This window comes from Fusarium poae, chromosome 3, assembly GCF_019609905.1.
Source record: "Fusarium poae strain DAOMC 252244 chromosome 3, whole genome shotgun sequence".
NCBI lineage: Eukaryota > Fungi > Ascomycota > Sordariomycetes > Hypocreales > Nectriaceae > Fusarium > Fusarium poae.
Genome location: NC_058401.1, coordinates 4,938,145 through 4,953,964, shown reverse-complemented (window position 1 = coordinate 4,953,964; position 15,820 = coordinate 4,938,145). Strand labels below are relative to the sequence as shown.

Here is a 15,820-nt window from a genome sequence, read left to right as displayed (position 1 = left end):
AAGGAAGGCTCATGAAAGTCATACTTTATTGGGTATCAAACTAGTGTATAAAATGAGAACAGCATGAATAACGATTTCCCTTCTCCCATTTGAACGCCCTTTTAATCCCTAGCAAGCTCTGCCTTATGATGCAGCTGGTGTGCTGGTCGAGTTCGCCATTTTGCTCTTCTTACGCTTAGGTTTCGGGGCAGCTGATCTGGGTGTCTTCTCTTTGCTCTCTTTCTTATCTTCAACTTTGGTGTTGATCGTCGGCGCTGTGATGCCCCTTACAGGGCTATCCTTCTTCACAAGTTGCGGTGGCTTTCGGCCTGTGGTGGTAAGATGGAACTCTCCTGGACGACCTGTGATGGGATTCTCGTCGATATATTCGCCGCCATATTTCATGTGGATCATGAATGACTCTTCAGCCAGCTTTTCCAACTCCTTCTCGTCATCCTTCTGTGTAACTGGTGTAGGGGCTGCTGGAGCTTTGCTAGACTCGTCTGGTACGGGCATTGGGGTCGCGGCAGCAGAGTCCTGGATTTTTGCCTTTGTTGCTGTCTTGGCTGCTGGAAGCTCGTAGTAGTTGCCCCTGGAAGGGCCCCATTTTCGAACTGATTCAGCAGCTGTGACAGCGTTCGTGATACATGAGGATATTGTCATCTATAATAACAGGTCAGAATAATCCAGTAGGTGCGCGAGACCACGTACAATTCGTGCTGCTAGAATGCCGCTTAAGGTTGGTGCCATATATATATTCTCTCCCACTACGAAGTAAGACGCGTGCACAGTAATTTCATCGTCTTCGTATGCTGACTTCCGTCTTGTCTGTTTGCGAATCACCCACACGCCTGTGCCAGCTCCAGGGCCAGTCTCTGCAGGCTCCTCCACGACTCTAAACTCGAGGCCAGACATGGTGTTAAGATGTGTTTCAAAGGCTTCGCGTGTTTGAATGACGGGATACATCGAGGGTACGTTCATGGCTTGGTTGTAGACCACGGCGTTATTCGAGGTGCGCTCGAAGAATGGCGATTCAGCAAAGTAGAATAGGATGGTATTGTTGTGCAAACCGCCCATTTGCGCGATCGCCATTGGAGAGCGCCATTGGATCTCATCAAGAGGGGGTTCATTAGGATTCGACATGTTGAAAGATTGCGATCTCCTCTGTGGTGTTTTTGTTTGGTTATGTTTGTTTGAAGATTGGAGGTTGAAGCTTCCGCGATTGACGTGGGGTTCCGCTTCTATATACCCCAGGGGTCTACATGGAGCGGTCGCGTTCCGCTCTAGCGTAGCGCTCATCCCGTTGAACCATGGCGCAACCTTGAACTTTAACCTCACAACAATCTTCACGTCTACTTTATCAATCACAAGCACAAAACTACTGACCAAGAACCAAATATACTCGACAGTTCATTAATATATACAAACCACATCATGGATTTGCTTTCAAGCATTCGTAAATCCGGCTCGAGAGGTGGTGTAAACTTTAGCTGGGACGAAGTCGCAAACTCTTCTCATCGCGAGAATTATCTTGGCCATAGTCTAAAGGCACCTGTTGGGCGATGGCAAAAGGGTCGCGACTTGAATTGGTACGCCAAAGCCGAAGATGGTTCCCAAGAACCCGACGAAAATGGCGAAACAGAAGAGGACCGCCGTGAGAAGGCACGAAAGGAAGAATTACGCAAGATCAAGGAGGCTGAAGAGGATGCCATTGCAGCAGCTTTAGGCTTGCCACCGCCTGTGCGAGACTCTTCGGGTGCAAACGCAGTGGAGATCGATCCCAGCAAACGAAAGGTCGGACCAGCGAGCGGACCTCCTGAGGAAGAGGCTGGAAACGAAAAGCGAGAGCGCTCGAGACGTCAAGATGGTTCCGAAAGACGGGAGAGAAGGCGACACCGCAGTCGAAGCCATGATCGCGACCATGATCGTGAACGTCGTCATCGTAGGCACAGGAGGAGTCGAAGTCATGATAGAGATGTTGGGAAGGACAGAGAGGAAGATCGACCCCGAGAGAGACGCCGGAATAGGGATGGAGATCAAGAAAGGGAGCACAGTCACAGACGCCATCGCGATGGCCACCGAAGAGAAGACCGAGAAGGAGGTGACCGACGGCACAGACATGGAAGTAGGGAGCGTCAGCGCTCGAGATCGCGAGATCGACGTAGGCGCAGCAATAGTCCTAGGCCTCGTCGCCGAGACTGAGAAGCAAAAATCTGGTTGTCAGCAGACAATCAATCGACTACATGATACCCACAGTAACTTCAAAGGCGCTCTACCACTCGCACGTTATAAGATTGGTTTTGAAATCAACAACTGATTCTTTTCGCTTCCTATCTAAGCTGGATATTTGTGTGCTTTTAAACACCCTTACCTGTTCCAACGCCAAATCAAACCACTTTTGTTACACTCATATCGTTACACAGCCCTAAGACTGGCTGAGCGGCTGGCCGTCCTTGGCTTTTTGGGCATCATACTTCTCCAATCGAATGGACTGGATAGCGATGAAACCAGTGCTGTCCATAGGAGAGAAGGTGTCGAGACTGTCCATGGAAGCATCCTCCTGCGAGTAGAGGCAACTAGTCTCACTCGATCGTCCAAGAACGTAGACGTTGCCCTTGTATATTCGGAGACGAACCTGGCCATTGATGCCCTTCTGAGCAGAGACGATGGCTTCATCGAGCCATTCACGCTCGGGAGAGAAGTACATGCCGTTGTATAGGCACTGAGACCACTCGACCGTCACAAATTGATCTCGAAGCTTGCGGACCTTGGAATCAAGGACAAGACCCTCGAGATCAACGTGAGCGAGACGAGCAATGGTCAAGCCAGGGGTATCGTAGCAACCACGGCTCTTGAGTCCGATCCATCGATTCTCGACACTATTTTTGTGAACTTGATGTCCTTTTATTAGCTGACCATAATTGCTATACATACATGTCGATTCGGCCAACGCCGTGATCATGGCCAATCTTGTTGAGCAGCTTAAAGAGCTCTACTGAGTCTGTAGCCTCCTGGTCAGGGGTGGCAGCTTTGATAGGCAGACCCTTTTCGAAGTGGACAGTAAAATCGAAAGGCTTGTCAGGAGCCTCAAGAGGGTCGACTGTTTGGGTCCAAAGGTCCTTGGATGGAGTGTGGTCAGGACCATCAAGGATGCCAGCCTCGTACGAGCAGTGAACGAGGTTCTCATCCTGACTCCAAGGGGCCTTGGGGGTTAGATGAGACGGGGATTTTGTTCTCAGCGGCGAACTTGAGAAGATCCTGTCGTCCCTGGAACTTCTCGCAGAATTCGGGTAGTCGCCATGGGGCAATGATCTTGGTCGAAGGGCTGCGGGCCTTGAAGGCGAGCTCGAAATGAACTTGGCTAAAAGAAATTGTCAGCCGCAGGATTCAGTTTTTGAGGTTACTGCGCATACTCGTTCTGGAACTTGTTAGCAATGAATTCGCCTTATGAAAGAGAATTTTACTTACTCCTTTACCGGTGCAGCCATGACTCAGCAGATTACAGCTATACTTCTCTGCAACGCGGACCTGGGCACGAGCGATGACGGGTCGAGCAAGGGCAGTTCCGAGAAGATACCGGTCCTCGTAGATGGCGTTGCACTGAATGGCTCGGAAGACAATTTGCTCGACAAACTCCTTCTGTATTCTCAATGATCATACGCTCAGCACCGAGATCGAGAGCCTTTTCTCAACCGCATCAAAGCCCTCAACTCGGCCAACATCGGCGAGGAAACACTATACTGTTAGAGAGTGATGGCAAAGGCTGGTATCAACAAACATACCACAACCTCATAGCCCTCAAGTATAAGCCATTTTAGGATCGTAGAGGTACCGAGACCTTTTTTACGGAGTCGGCATGATGTCCTAAATCATATTCAAAGCCGCTGATTGTTTGTGGCCGTACCTCCAGAGTAGGCACTGTAGAGTAGAATTAGTGAATACTTCAACAAACCCAGGCCCATGGGGATCAAATACTCACAGACAAACGCGGCCTTTTGACATGACTAGAATAGGCAATGTGTGGTTAGGTTGTTTGCGTTATTGGCTGATAGACAAAGCAGTGAAGAAGAAGCCGGAGAGTGAAGTTGAATGATGAATTTGGAGAGAAGACGAAGAGGAAAGAAGCAGATATTTTATATTCTCAAGATAAGAAGTTGACTCACGGTTACAATCTTGATCTACCATGGAAAGAAAAACCACCAAATAATTGACATCTCCAGTGATTCACTTACACGGATTGATCTCCGACTCCAGACCCAACAAGACATACTTCACAATTGCAACTAACGGAATTATCCTAGTTTTTTTATGTCCTCGGAGATGGCATGGGTATAATAAAACAGGCAAAGCTCTTAGGTAATTTGAGATAATTTTTTGTTAATACTCTTGGTTTTCGCGCTGCGAAGTCGGCAATCAATTTTTTTTTCTATCGACTCAACTCGAGTCCCGAGTTTTAACATCCCGATAAACCTCAAGGGTCTTGGCACGGTTCATAGGCGGGTACTGCGTATGATAGTGGGTGATCGCCCGTAACAAGGACCCGGCCACTGCAGGATGTATGCATTAGATGGACGTCGAACTTGTACGAGACAAGTTAGCGCTTAAAGATTGGGGAAGATACCTATCGAATATTAAACTTGGCTACTAACTTGGACATCTTAGCTCTTTACAATAACATTCAAAGGCGCAATGAGCCCCCTGCCGGTACGTACAGTGGGTTAAACGTCACTACTAACCTGGTCGCCTACTGATCCAATTGGCTATTGTCTCTCGAGACATCCATCAACGTCACTTCAGGGACCGCTATCAGCCCCATGCTTAGGGGCTCTTTACCACTACCTTAGTACCTTAGTAGATAGCCCGTAGTTAGTGTACCTAGGCAGGTCATATGAACAAACTATCTTCAAACCTCACCTAGATTCTACAACATCATCACCTTTTGCCACGACCCCTATTTTCTGTTTGTGTTTCTATCGCCTTCTCTTTCTTATTCGGTGTTTAAGTGTATTGTAAGCACGTTTGCCACATCTCATTATCATACGTGGATCTGTCTGCCTTGACTTGTCTGACTTAAACTCCGAATCTAATCCCCATGTACATTCACATCAAAGAATCATAACTAACTTTACTAAACAGTCAACGTTTCACCCTGCGTTCTGAGACTTTCTTTCCCGCAGTACAAACCATTTCTCAACAACCACGCCGATAATGCGATAGTAGACCTTCAACAACGTAGCCACGATGGATTATTCCAAGTTGCGAGCTGCCGCTTTGCGAGACGGTGAAGACGAAGAAGCTGTTACTGTCGATACCCGCGCTCTAATCGACAAGGTTCTTGCAAGATACTCGGGAGAATGGACAACACTTCGAGAGCTGATTCAAAACGCCGCTGATGCCCAGGCAAAGACGGTCAGCGTCAAGTGGGAAACGCTTCCCTCGACACAAGTGCCGCTCCCAAGCACAACGAACCGATCCGAAATACTGAAGCACACTTTGTCAAACCATACATTACGCCGATTAGTCGTACAGAACGATGGACAGCCATTTACAAAGACGGACTGGGGAAGACTGAAGCGCATTGCTGAGGGTAACCCTGACGAGACCAAGATCGGTGCCTTCGGTGTTGGTTTCTACAGTGTCTTTGCCGATTGCGAGGAGCCCTTTGTCAGCTCCGGCGATCAGGCCATGGCATTCTACTGGAAGGGAAATGCGCTCTTCACCAAGAAGTCCCAGATACCGGCGGATCAGGCAACCCATCATACAACATTCGTCCTCGACTACCGAAATAACACCACACCCCTACCGAACCTGTTATCCGTTAGCCAGTTTCTCGCTACCAGTTTGACCTTTGTTGCGCTTGAGCACATCGAGTTTTGGATAGATGACTACCGGGTCTTATCTCTTAAAAAGAAATCCTCACCTAGCGTTGAGCTTCCTCTACCCCGGGATCTAGAGGCAAGGACCAAGGATGGTTTGATGAAAGTGACGAGCGTCGATCGCACAAGTACGCAGATTGATGCGTCTTACATGGCTGCTATAGGATGGAAACCGCAAGCTACAGCATCCACCACAAAGACTGATTCATACGGCGCCCCAGAGGCTCCCTCGTTGAGATCTTTCTTCGCTCGACTTACATCATCTGCATCGCAGGCTGGTATCAGAACCAAGGCTCAAAACGAGGAGAATGCGGCTCAGGTGACTATTGCCGAAGATGTTACCAAACTCTCAACGTCGACGATCTTTCTTCGGGCAACCTCTGCAAGCATCCGCACGAGCGTGGCCACTAACTTTGCATCCGAACTTGAGAGAGCTACAAAGAAACCTCCGCCAAAGACAACTAAGATTGCAATTCTGACTTCTTCCTACGATGAGGCTCAGGCGTCTCAAGAAGCTGCTTCTCCTGGTGCACTTGGCAAGGCTACTGATGTCTTCGCTTCTGTACTTCCTAACAAGAAGCCGGGCGGCCGCATTTTTATTGGCTTTCCTACAATGCAAACCACTGGTGCAGGGATGCATGTTTCAGCGCCATCGATCATTCCAACGGTTGAAAGAGAGGCCATTGACTTGAATGCGCGTTGGGTCAGAACATGGAACCTTGAGATCCTCCGTGCTGCAGGTATTATCACTCGGCTTGCGTTTGCAAACGAGATGAGCGACTTGAGCAGTCGAATCAGGCAGATCATGGCTAAGGAACCCAAGTTCTCCCCGGCTGTCATCGCAAAGTATATGCCCGAGGCTCTTCATATCCTAAAGACCTTCACTTTTGGCGACTCTACTCCCAGTGGGCAAGTTGGTCAAATCATCGAGGAAGCCTTTTGGATGTGCTTCAAGAAGGCCTCAATCGAGACCTACTCGACTCGAGGTGTGCTACAAACAGCGGATGTTCGTATTGCCTCGGATGAAATGAGCAAATTTGTTGATAGCATACCCGTCGTGCCTGAGGAGATGAAGGGTGTTCCGTTCGTGAAGAAGCTTATAGACTTTGGTCTCATCTCGCACATTACTGTCACAGATGTGAAGAAGGAGCTAGAGACAAAGGCAATGAACAAAATACAACTAATGAACTTTATCAGCTGGGCAGGTAAAAAGAGTTTGAGTGGTGAGCTCGACCCCGGCAGTCGATCCGCTCTGCTTGAGGTTGCTGTTGGTACGATGAGTGATGATGGAGAACAGGGCGAGATTATCGCTCTTGGAAGCATCACAAACCATCTTATCACAAACAGGATTCCTGCCAGCTTACCTATTCCCCCTACAACTATTCCCCATGCGCTTACAGCGAATTCTCAACTAGCCGAACTGCGCGCTCTAGGATGGGAGCCGTTAGAGGTCCTCCCTTGGCTGCGATTCCTCTTGGACACGAATTCATCCAGACCCGAGGACCAAAGCCTCACACAATCTCCCAAATTTGCTATCCAGGTGTTGACAGTTCTGTCAAAGAATTTCGAAAACTCCAGTCCTGGCACAAGAATAACTATTGTCTCGCTCCTGCAGGCCAACACAGTGGTTCCCACGAAGCAGGGAATGAAGAGACCGACAGAGTCCTTCTTCCCCATTGTCAAGCTGTTTGATGACCTTCCGGTCATTCAAGGTTGCGACAAGATCAAGGAGAGGTTCCTGGTGACAATTGGTGTCCGCAAAACGGTTGATCTAGAGACTATCTTCACTAGACTGCTCAACGCTTCAAGTGAAGGGCAACAGAAGTGGAGCCATATCGAGCTCATCAAGTACCTGGCGTCTGTCCGCGAGGATATTCCTGGTGAAGATCTCAGCAAGCTTAAGCAGACACGCTTCTGCCCTGCCGAGGCCGGTCCAAAAGGCATGGAGTCCACTAAGGCATCAGAAACGTTATACAAGGTCTCAGAACTATTTGAGCCAAAGGATGCTATCCGTGGTTTGCGGTTGCCTGTTCTCCAATGGCCTGGTCCTCCCGGTAGCTACAGACCGGGCAGTCAAGAGGCCAGGTTTCTCAACTCACTTGGTCTCAGACCTTATCCATCTGTTCCTGAGCTCGTTGAACTGATGTCGGGTAAAGACGAGACTCTTCGGGTTTCCTCGATGACGTATTTCCTTGCCAATCACCAGATCAACGGGTACGGGTCCTTCCAGCTTGGTGGTAGCCCCAAGGCAATCATGCCTCTGCAAGGAAGCACAAAGCTTGTACCCCCCTCGCAGTGTTTCTATAATCCTCGGGCCTCTATTCTTGGTTTCAATATCCTAAGAAGGGATCTACATGACCATGCCGTCAAGTTCGGGGTAGCGAGAGACCCACCAATGGCCGATTGTGTAAACCGCTTTTTGGCATCACCGCCTCAGGATCACCAGAACGCCGTGGCACTCTTCAGTTACTTTGCTTCTCGAATCGCTGATTTGGGTGAAAACTACCTTTTCAAACTACGGGATGCCCCTATAGTCCCTATTACACGAACTTCCCAATCGGCGGAGAAGCCAAAGCGTACCCAGGTTCATGTCAGTCCTTCTCGAGTGTACCTCGGTTCCTCGACAACCTACGGCGATATATTCGACTTCGTTGACTTTGGATCTGAGGCGAATGCATTCTTGTTCCAATGTGGTGCCAAGAGTGAGCCTACCAAATCAGAAGTGGCACATATGGCGTGCACCGAACCAGCTCGTCTTCTTGGTGTGCTTCAAAGCTCGGAGAAGTACTTGGATCTTCTTAAGTCCCTGGCTGAGGCGTCATCTACCCTTCATAGAGACAAGGACCTTTGGAGACGGATGAAGTCAGCGCCCTTCCTCCTCGCGTACAAGGAATTGGCGCCACCCAAGAAGCAGTCAGATGACCTGGAGGAGGAGGATGAGCCCATCCGACAATACCAGCTCGCATCTGCCCATCAAATTGTGATCCTAGACGACATCATTAGCTACAGACTATTCAAGGATCAGCTCATTTGTGCACCGGAGGAGGATGCTCTTGAGACATTCTATCTGTCGCTCGGGGCACAGAGGCTGAGTAGCATCGTTCGAGAGGAGATTAGAATTGGACCTCACAGCGATAGACAAAAGCTTGCTCTTACTCTGCGCAAACATGTCGTCGAGAGATCAAAGATCTTCCTCTTCGAGTATGCAAACTATAGGCGCGACGCTATCAAGCATGACGCAAAATGGTTGGAGAAAAATCTGACAGTCGATGTCGTTCACTCAGTGGCTTTAAGAAGAACCCTTCAGGGCCAGCACCAGACTCATACAGAGAAGCGGTCAGCTGCGAGCAAGAAAACCAATAACGGTTGGATCATGTATGTTGCTGATGAAGCAAAGCCCGACATGTACCAAATTGGACAAGCTATTTGCCAGATGCTATTGAGCCGTCCAAACCAACAGGCCTACCTCTTCTTTGAGCCGTTCCTAACGCTGGATCTTTACGGCTTGAGAAACCGTGGTTACAATGTCGACCGAATTCTGCGGGCCAAGGCGGCCGAAGCCAGAATCGCTGAAGAAGAGAGGCGAAAGGCTTTGGAAGAGGAGCAACGCCAAATTAAGGAGAAGGAGCAGCAATGGGGAGCAGAGGCCAAGGCGGCCGAAGCTGCACGTGAAGCTACCAGGGTACCAGAGCCTCTTGGTCCAACAATGCCAGGTTCATGGGAGTCACCAGAGCAATCCAAGCCTACTCAAGAACAACAGAACAGGAAGAGTAGAGGGTTGTTCTCCAACCTGACTCGTCGGCTTGGATTTGACACGGAGCAAGATGGTGACGAGTCCCGCAAGGAGCTGAACAAGTTCTTGGACAAGTCCAAGGAGATTGAGGCGCCTGGCAGCAGCTCGTCTAATTCTGGAAAGCGACCGCAAGATGAGGGCAGGGTGACAAGCCCCGCGGTGGTTCAACAGAATTTGCTCAATGCTGTCAAGTCAACCCGGGCGTATGGATCTGATAGTGTCTTTTCAGAGCCTCAGGTCAATGAAGTCAAGGAGCAAGCCACTTACTGTGACAAGACGCCGGCACAAAATATTACCTTCATCGCTGAAACTTCGAATGGCATGAAAGTTTTTGTCTCCAGAGATATTAAGGATTCTGGCGCATTCCTCTCGAAACACTTAACCAACCTCAACGTGTTTTCCAGCTTGTTGATTGAGGTAGGCAACGTTTACTCCATGTCACCCAAGGTCTTGCACATCTTTTACGATGAGGCCGGCGGCACAATCGCATTCAACACCGGAGGCAGTATATTCTGCAACTTCAGATTCTTCCTGCAGCTTCATGCCGCTCAGATCGAGGGGAGAAGCGGGCAGGCAAAAGCAGAGGCTGCGACCTGGTGGTGGGTTGTTTTGGCGCATGAACTGGCACACAATCTCGTGTCGCCCCATAACTCAGATCACAGCTACTACACGTAAGTTCAACTCCTACACGCCCTCATGAAGAAATACTAACAGTCATAGTGAATCATTCATTCAGCAGTATTTCTCCAAGATCGTGGCAAAGGCGGCTCAGTGGTCCGCCAACTCCACACCTCTCAATCAAATGCCCTCGATAGCGCCACCGTCATCTGGAGCACCACCTCCTTATCCTGGTGGATTGGATAGGAGCTTGTTAGATTGATGAGCGTTTGTAATGACATAACGGGGAGTTTTGCAGGTTTTGTACACGTGAGGCATCATCCCTCCCACTGTTGCCATTCTCGATGTCGTTATTAAGACAATAAACCAGACATAGATATAGACTAGATTTGGTAGAAATTGAATGACTACTGGACCTGTTCTAATCAATGTGTGGCTTCCTTTCACTTTTTTAATTATTACATTATGGTTCGAACATTGTTGTGATGAATTGACAATATGCAAAGGGCTTTACAGTGCACCTGTAGTCAGTGCCACTGTCATGGAGTACACTTTCTCAAAGCAGCATCGAACACGAGTAGTTAACCGATAAAACTATTGCAACAGTTAACTGATAGCAAATATACGGGTACTATAATGAACATCTGGAACTACACTGCCGTCGATAGCAGTTAATATTGCACCCTATCAACAATGATCAAAAGGTACAGGGTAGATGCTATCCACGTGATCAGCATCGTGACCAATTAGCTAGACTCCAATTGCAGTGAGCTTGGGCCGACGGATTCAAGATCACGACCTCACTCTCCCGATAACGAACGACGTCAACGCCTCGCATTTGGAGCGAATCTCAAACCTCTCCACTCCCTACGTTCCAATACCCGACGGTCAATTTCACAACATGCACCGCATCGCTTTCTGGAGCCTCTTCGGTACGTCACCTACCTGAGTCAATTCGCCCGCCCGAGAACACAACATGTACAATTGAAAGGCGAGGGGAAAAGAAGAAGAAGAATTGGATGCTAACATGGCGGTAATTCAAGGCCTCGGCGCCCGATTCTGGCAAATGGGTATTGAAATGCGCCCCTTCTTCAGCAAGTCCTCCCTGTGGGTGTACCCCGTGTACGCAGCCGGCGGTGCCAGCTTCGGATATTGGCTCCAGGGCGTCGACGATAGACAAACCGACACACTGAAGGAGCGAAAGAACATTCTTCTCGAGAAGCGAGCGCGCAAGGCCGAGAGAGATGCTCAGGCTCAGGCTTAAGAAGGGAAATGACAATAGGGATGCAAAGACACTGGGAATTACACACCTTCAACCTTGAGAAGACAGATTGAAGGATGGAGGGAATATTGTACATTTGTGATATTTTGGGATGCAGAGCGTCAAAATTGACGTACGGGTTGAGACAACTGCAGCCAGAGTGCATTGACCTAGGTGATGAAATTATATTGTTCTAATGAGTCAATGACACCAATCGGTAGTCTCAAGATTTCACCAGACCAGAAACATCACAAAAACAAACAACTACAAATACAGTTTCATTGCTTCAAAAAACTGTCTCTAATAAAACTCCGAATCGGAACGACAACCCAAGACGCCGCACCATCTATCAGGTCAGAAAGCGTAATCCATATTTTTTTGCTTGAATTAAAAAGCCTACAGCTCCTCTAGTTTCCTTAGGATAGCCGGCACAGAAGTGGCCGAAGAATTGCCCAACTCCGTCACAACAACCGTAATGTACTTGTCCCGTGTAGTATCGAAGAGCAAGCGGAACCCAACGTCGGTGGATCGCTCAGGGTCAATCTCGTTGTAAGTGAGTGAGTCGATGGACACGCGCTCGGTGAAGTTGATGGTTTCGCAAAGAGCGACGACGCGGACACCAAGGTCAGTAGCGACTGTAGCAATATCGCATGAGCCTGCACGAGCGTACATCGCACCGTTGCTAAAGATGGCTTCGGCGGCGAGCAGAACCTGGGTAGCCTCGGAGAGGTGGGTTCGCAGAGCGCTGAGGTCGGAAGAGTAGGCGACGTGAATGCCGGCAGCAGAGAGCCTCTTTGCGAGATCGATGCCGACACGCTCATAAGGATCGTCGACAAGGATGACGCGGAAGTTCTTCTTTTGAAGCTGGCGAGCCCGAAGAAGGGTGCGCTCAACGAGGTGGTGATGAGCGTACGTGAGTACTACATCGTCTTCATCAATCATGTTGGCAGCAGTCTCGACGATCACATAGTCGGCGAGAGTGATGCGTTCACGAATGTAATTGTCGATAGACTCGGATATGAGCTTCTTGGCGTCAGAGTCGGGAAGATCGAAGTCAATCTTGCCGATCTGAAGCTTGAGCCATCGGATAGCATTACCCATTGAAAAGCACATGGGCCGGCATGCTGTGAGATACTCGATCTGAGGGTTGAGAACGTGAGATGTAAAATGGCGGGAGAAACTGGAGCCAGGAGGTGTTGTGTATGAGTCGATGACCTAGATGAGTCAGAATTGAATACTCGTACAGCTGTGGATAAAGTGCTGTACCTTCTTGAAAGCATATAGAGTCGCTTCGAGTCGAGTGATGCTATCACTGATCGCAAATGCGCTCATGTGCTCTCCGAGAACCAAGACGGCAGGATGAACGTCCTTGTCGGCGTGGGTCATGTCTATGCGCCTGGCCATAGACAGATGGCTGAAGCAGTCTGGTATCGAAGGCTTGTCGTCTTTGACGACAGTCGTGCCTGCCGGTCGAATGGGAAGTTTTGCGCCGCCATGCTGCTGATTTTGTCCGTCTTGCTTAGGCTTTGCCTTGCCTCCTTTACCGTCACTACCGGCCTGCTTGTCACCTTGTGCTGGACCCTGTGGAACTTGGGCAACCTTGGCTTGGGCACGTCTAGCGGCCTTCTCCTCTTTAGCTCTCTTCTTCAATTCGGCTCCGGAGAGCTTCTTCTCGCCTGTGGGGGCCGGTTGCTGTTGTTGGCCATCCTTGGGAGGCTGCTGGGTTTTGCTCTGGTCCTTCTTCCCCGTCTTAGCATCCTGCGTCTCGGGGACTGGCGGCGTAGAAGCCGAACCCTCAGCTTCGATAGACATGAGGCCTGGTTCAAGGGGCCGTATTGCGGGTTGAGAAGCGGTTTCGATAATGTGGTTGTTCGAGGGCGGGGCACTCCAAACTCTACAAGGGATGGAGAATGTGCGCGAAGCCGTGGTCAACTACAACCACTAGAATACGTTTGTTGCGATATTTTCAAGGAGATGCTCGAATAATTTTGGTCGGGAATGGTGGCTAAGAAATAGTGAGGGTGGAATTTGGTACGAGGAGGCGCTCAGATGGAGGCTTTGAGTCACTCAAAAAGAATGATTTGGACCGGCATTTGGATGGAGAAATGTCGAATGCCCCGCGCTAGCCCAAGCAAGACGTGGGCAGCACCAGCAAACCTACCTATGTACCTAACAGCGTAGCATGCGGGCATGGGTGTATCATTTGCATGTCACTTGACTTAGTTTATTGCAGACATTTATTATTGATGGTATATCAAGCCGGTCTGAAGACTACTTACTCATAGCTTCTTTGTCAACAGGTCTTGTAGATGATCAGGTTGCACTGTATTTGAAAGACATGATGGATTGCGATAAATGCGTGACTTTCGATTCCAGGAGGTGAAGCTATGTACTATCAATGCGAGGTTGTCGGTCAGTTGAAGATGGGTCAGTGTTTGTGGTTATGACATTATACACATACACGACACCATGCTCATTCTGGAAGTGAATAATAATTTACGAATTCATAAATCTGTTTAATATTTAACAGTAGATATTGTTTAAGCGATATTGTTTTTGTGACTGATTCTGGTAGTAAAATCCTTACCAGTGACTCAGCTCTGCTTGGTCACTTCCAGTTACGATGGTCGCTGCGATACCGCCCGCTATCGCCATTAGAGACTCAAACCCCAGCCAAAATTTCAGTTGACAATTCATAGCATGAACAATTCATCTCAACCGCAAAGATGATGAAGAAATTCACCCGCGCCTACTCTTCGGCGGCGACCACTCTGGGCTCAAACCCTATCCCTCCTTCAAAGATCCAGTATATTCCTACTTCAGGCAAATACCCCAAAGGCTTCATCGCCTCGGGCGTCTTGGCTGGTGTTAAGCCTGGAAACACCAGCAAGCCCGACATCGCCATCGTCACATCTGACCGACCATGCGCCGCTGCTGGAGTCTTCACAAAGAACAAGTTCCAAGCTGCTCCTGTAACGTACAGTAGGAAATTGTTGCAGCAGAAGAAGAACGCTGGTCTGCGAAGCGTCGTCGTCAATTCGGGTAACGCAAATGCCGTCACCGGCACCGGAGGTCTTGAAGATGCTACCAGCATGGCTCGCACCACGGACCAGAGAGTTGGCGATGAGGATTCTACTATTGTTATGAGTACCGGAGTTATTGGACAGAGGTTTGTTTCACCAATTGGCGCTATTCAACCCCTCAATGGCTCACAGATGCTACAGGCTTCCAATTCAGAAGATTCTTGACAAGATTCCTACGGCTGTTAGCAAGGCCGGTAGCTCTCACACCCACTGGCTTGAATGCGCAAAGGCGATCTGCACAACAGACACCTTCCCCAAGCTTATGTCTCGAAGCTTTGAGCTTCCTTCTTCGCCAGGTGTCGAGTACCGCATTGCTGGTATGACCAAGGGTGCCGGCATGATTGCTCCCAACATGGCGACACTTCTCACCATCTTGGCTACCGATGCTCCTATTTCCCCTACTGTTATGCCTAATGTTCTTCGACACGCAGTGGACCGATCATTCAACTCCATCACTATTGATGGCGACACTTCTACCAACGACACTGTCGCTCTTCTCGCCAACGGTGCAGCTGGTGGCAAGGAGGTCACTTCTGAGCAGTCTCCCGACTACGAAGCTTTCCAGAAGCTCTTAACCGAGTTTTCTGTCGACCTGGCCAAGTATGTTGTCCGAGATGGCGAGGGTGCTACCAAATTTGTGACCATCCGCGTCGTCGATAGTGCGTCCGAGGAGGCAGCTCGCCAGATTGGCCGAACTATTGCTACATCACCCCTCGTCAAGACCGCCCTCTACGGCAAGGATGCCAACTGGGGCCGAGTTCTCTGCGCTACCGGCTACGCTCTTATCTCTGCCCCCGGGCAGCCCGCGAACGACGTTCCTGAGATTACTCCTGAGCGAACCAACGTTTCTTTCATCCCTACCGACGGCTCGGCTGAGTTGAAGCTGCTGGTTAACGGCGAGCCTGAGCAGGTTGACGAGACACGAGCGGCTGAGATCCTTGCCATGGAGGATCTTGAGATCGTTATCAGGCTCGGAACAGGTGACAAGTCTGCTGTGCATTACACTTGCGATTTCAGCCATGACTATGTTACCATTAACGGAGACTACCGAACATAGATATTCTTACAAACATAGACTCATATTTATGCCATATTCTCGCCCGACACTCGGTTGAAATATTTAATCTTCAGCTGCTCTGCTATTTGATATATAGTTTAGCTGCCATATGTATCCAAACATCCTATTTTATAAGCCCATCTACCTGCGATT

General features: G+C 49.3%; 7 protein-coding genes across 7 annotated transcripts; 4 read left to right on the top strand and 3 right to left on the bottom strand.

Moving 5' to 3' along the window:
- Window positions 1-123: 123 nt before the first annotated feature.
- Window positions 124-1,122, bottom strand: FPOAC1_009074 (uncharacterized protein; the record flags this gene model as incomplete). The annotated part of the gene is made up of 2 exons (XM_044853504.1): window positions 124-642; window positions 691-1,122. 2 exons carry the CDS (start codon window positions 1,120-1,122, stop codon window positions 124-126), a joined length of 951 nt encoding a protein of 316 aa, XP_044706174.1.
- Window positions 1,123-1,413: 291 nt separating this feature from the next.
- Window positions 1,414-2,296, top strand: FPOAC1_009073 (uncharacterized protein; the record flags this gene model as incomplete). The annotated part of the gene is made up of 2 exons (XM_044853503.1): window positions 1,414-1,846; window positions 1,881-2,296. The coding sequence occupies 2 exons, from the start codon at window positions 1,414-1,416 to the stop codon at window positions 2,294-2,296; spliced, it is 849 nt and encodes a 282-aa protein (XP_044706173.1).
- Window positions 2,297-2,404: 108 nt separating this feature from the next.
- FPOAC1_009072 (uncharacterized protein) lies at window positions 2,405-3,981 on the bottom strand (the record flags this gene model as incomplete). Its single annotated transcript, XM_044853502.1, has 9 exons — window positions 2,405-2,858; window positions 2,914-3,171; window positions 3,227-3,340; window positions 3,384-3,397; window positions 3,448-3,579; window positions 3,640-3,714; window positions 3,762-3,817; window positions 3,884-3,897; window positions 3,959-3,981. The coding sequence occupies 9 exons, from the start codon at window positions 3,979-3,981 to the stop codon at window positions 2,405-2,407; spliced, it is 1,140 nt and encodes a 379-aa protein (XP_044706172.1).
- Window positions 3,982-5,220: 1,239 nt separating this feature from the next.
- Window positions 5,221-10,528, top strand: FPOAC1_009071 (uncharacterized protein; the record flags this gene model as incomplete). Its single annotated transcript, XM_044853501.1, has 2 exons — window positions 5,221-10,319; window positions 10,369-10,528. The coding sequence occupies 2 exons, from the start codon at window positions 5,221-5,223 to the stop codon at window positions 10,526-10,528; spliced, it is 5,259 nt and encodes a 1,752-aa protein (XP_044706171.1).
- A 639-nt stretch (window positions 10,529-11,167) lies between these two features.
- On the top strand, window positions 11,168-11,530 carry FPOAC1_009070 (uncharacterized protein; the record flags this gene model as incomplete). The annotated part of the gene is made up of 2 exons (XM_044853500.1): window positions 11,168-11,198; window positions 11,310-11,530. The coding sequence occupies 2 exons, from the start codon at window positions 11,168-11,170 to the stop codon at window positions 11,528-11,530; spliced, it is 252 nt and encodes an 83-aa protein (XP_044706170.1).
- Window positions 11,531-11,923: 393 nt separating this feature from the next.
- Window positions 11,924-13,339, bottom strand: FPOAC1_009069 (uncharacterized protein; the record flags this gene model as incomplete). Its single annotated transcript, XM_044853499.1, has 2 exons — window positions 11,924-12,742; window positions 12,794-13,339. 2 exons carry the CDS (start codon window positions 13,337-13,339, stop codon window positions 11,924-11,926), a joined length of 1,365 nt encoding a protein of 454 aa, XP_044706169.1.
- Window positions 13,340-14,253: 914 nt separating this feature from the next.
- Window positions 14,254-15,667, top strand: FPOAC1_009068 (uncharacterized protein; the record flags this gene model as incomplete). The annotated part of the gene is made up of 2 exons (XM_044853498.1): window positions 14,254-14,696; window positions 14,752-15,667. The coding sequence occupies 2 exons, from the start codon at window positions 14,254-14,256 to the stop codon at window positions 15,665-15,667; spliced, it is 1,359 nt and encodes a 452-aa protein (XP_044706168.1).
- Window positions 15,668-15,820: the final 153 nt, after the last annotated feature.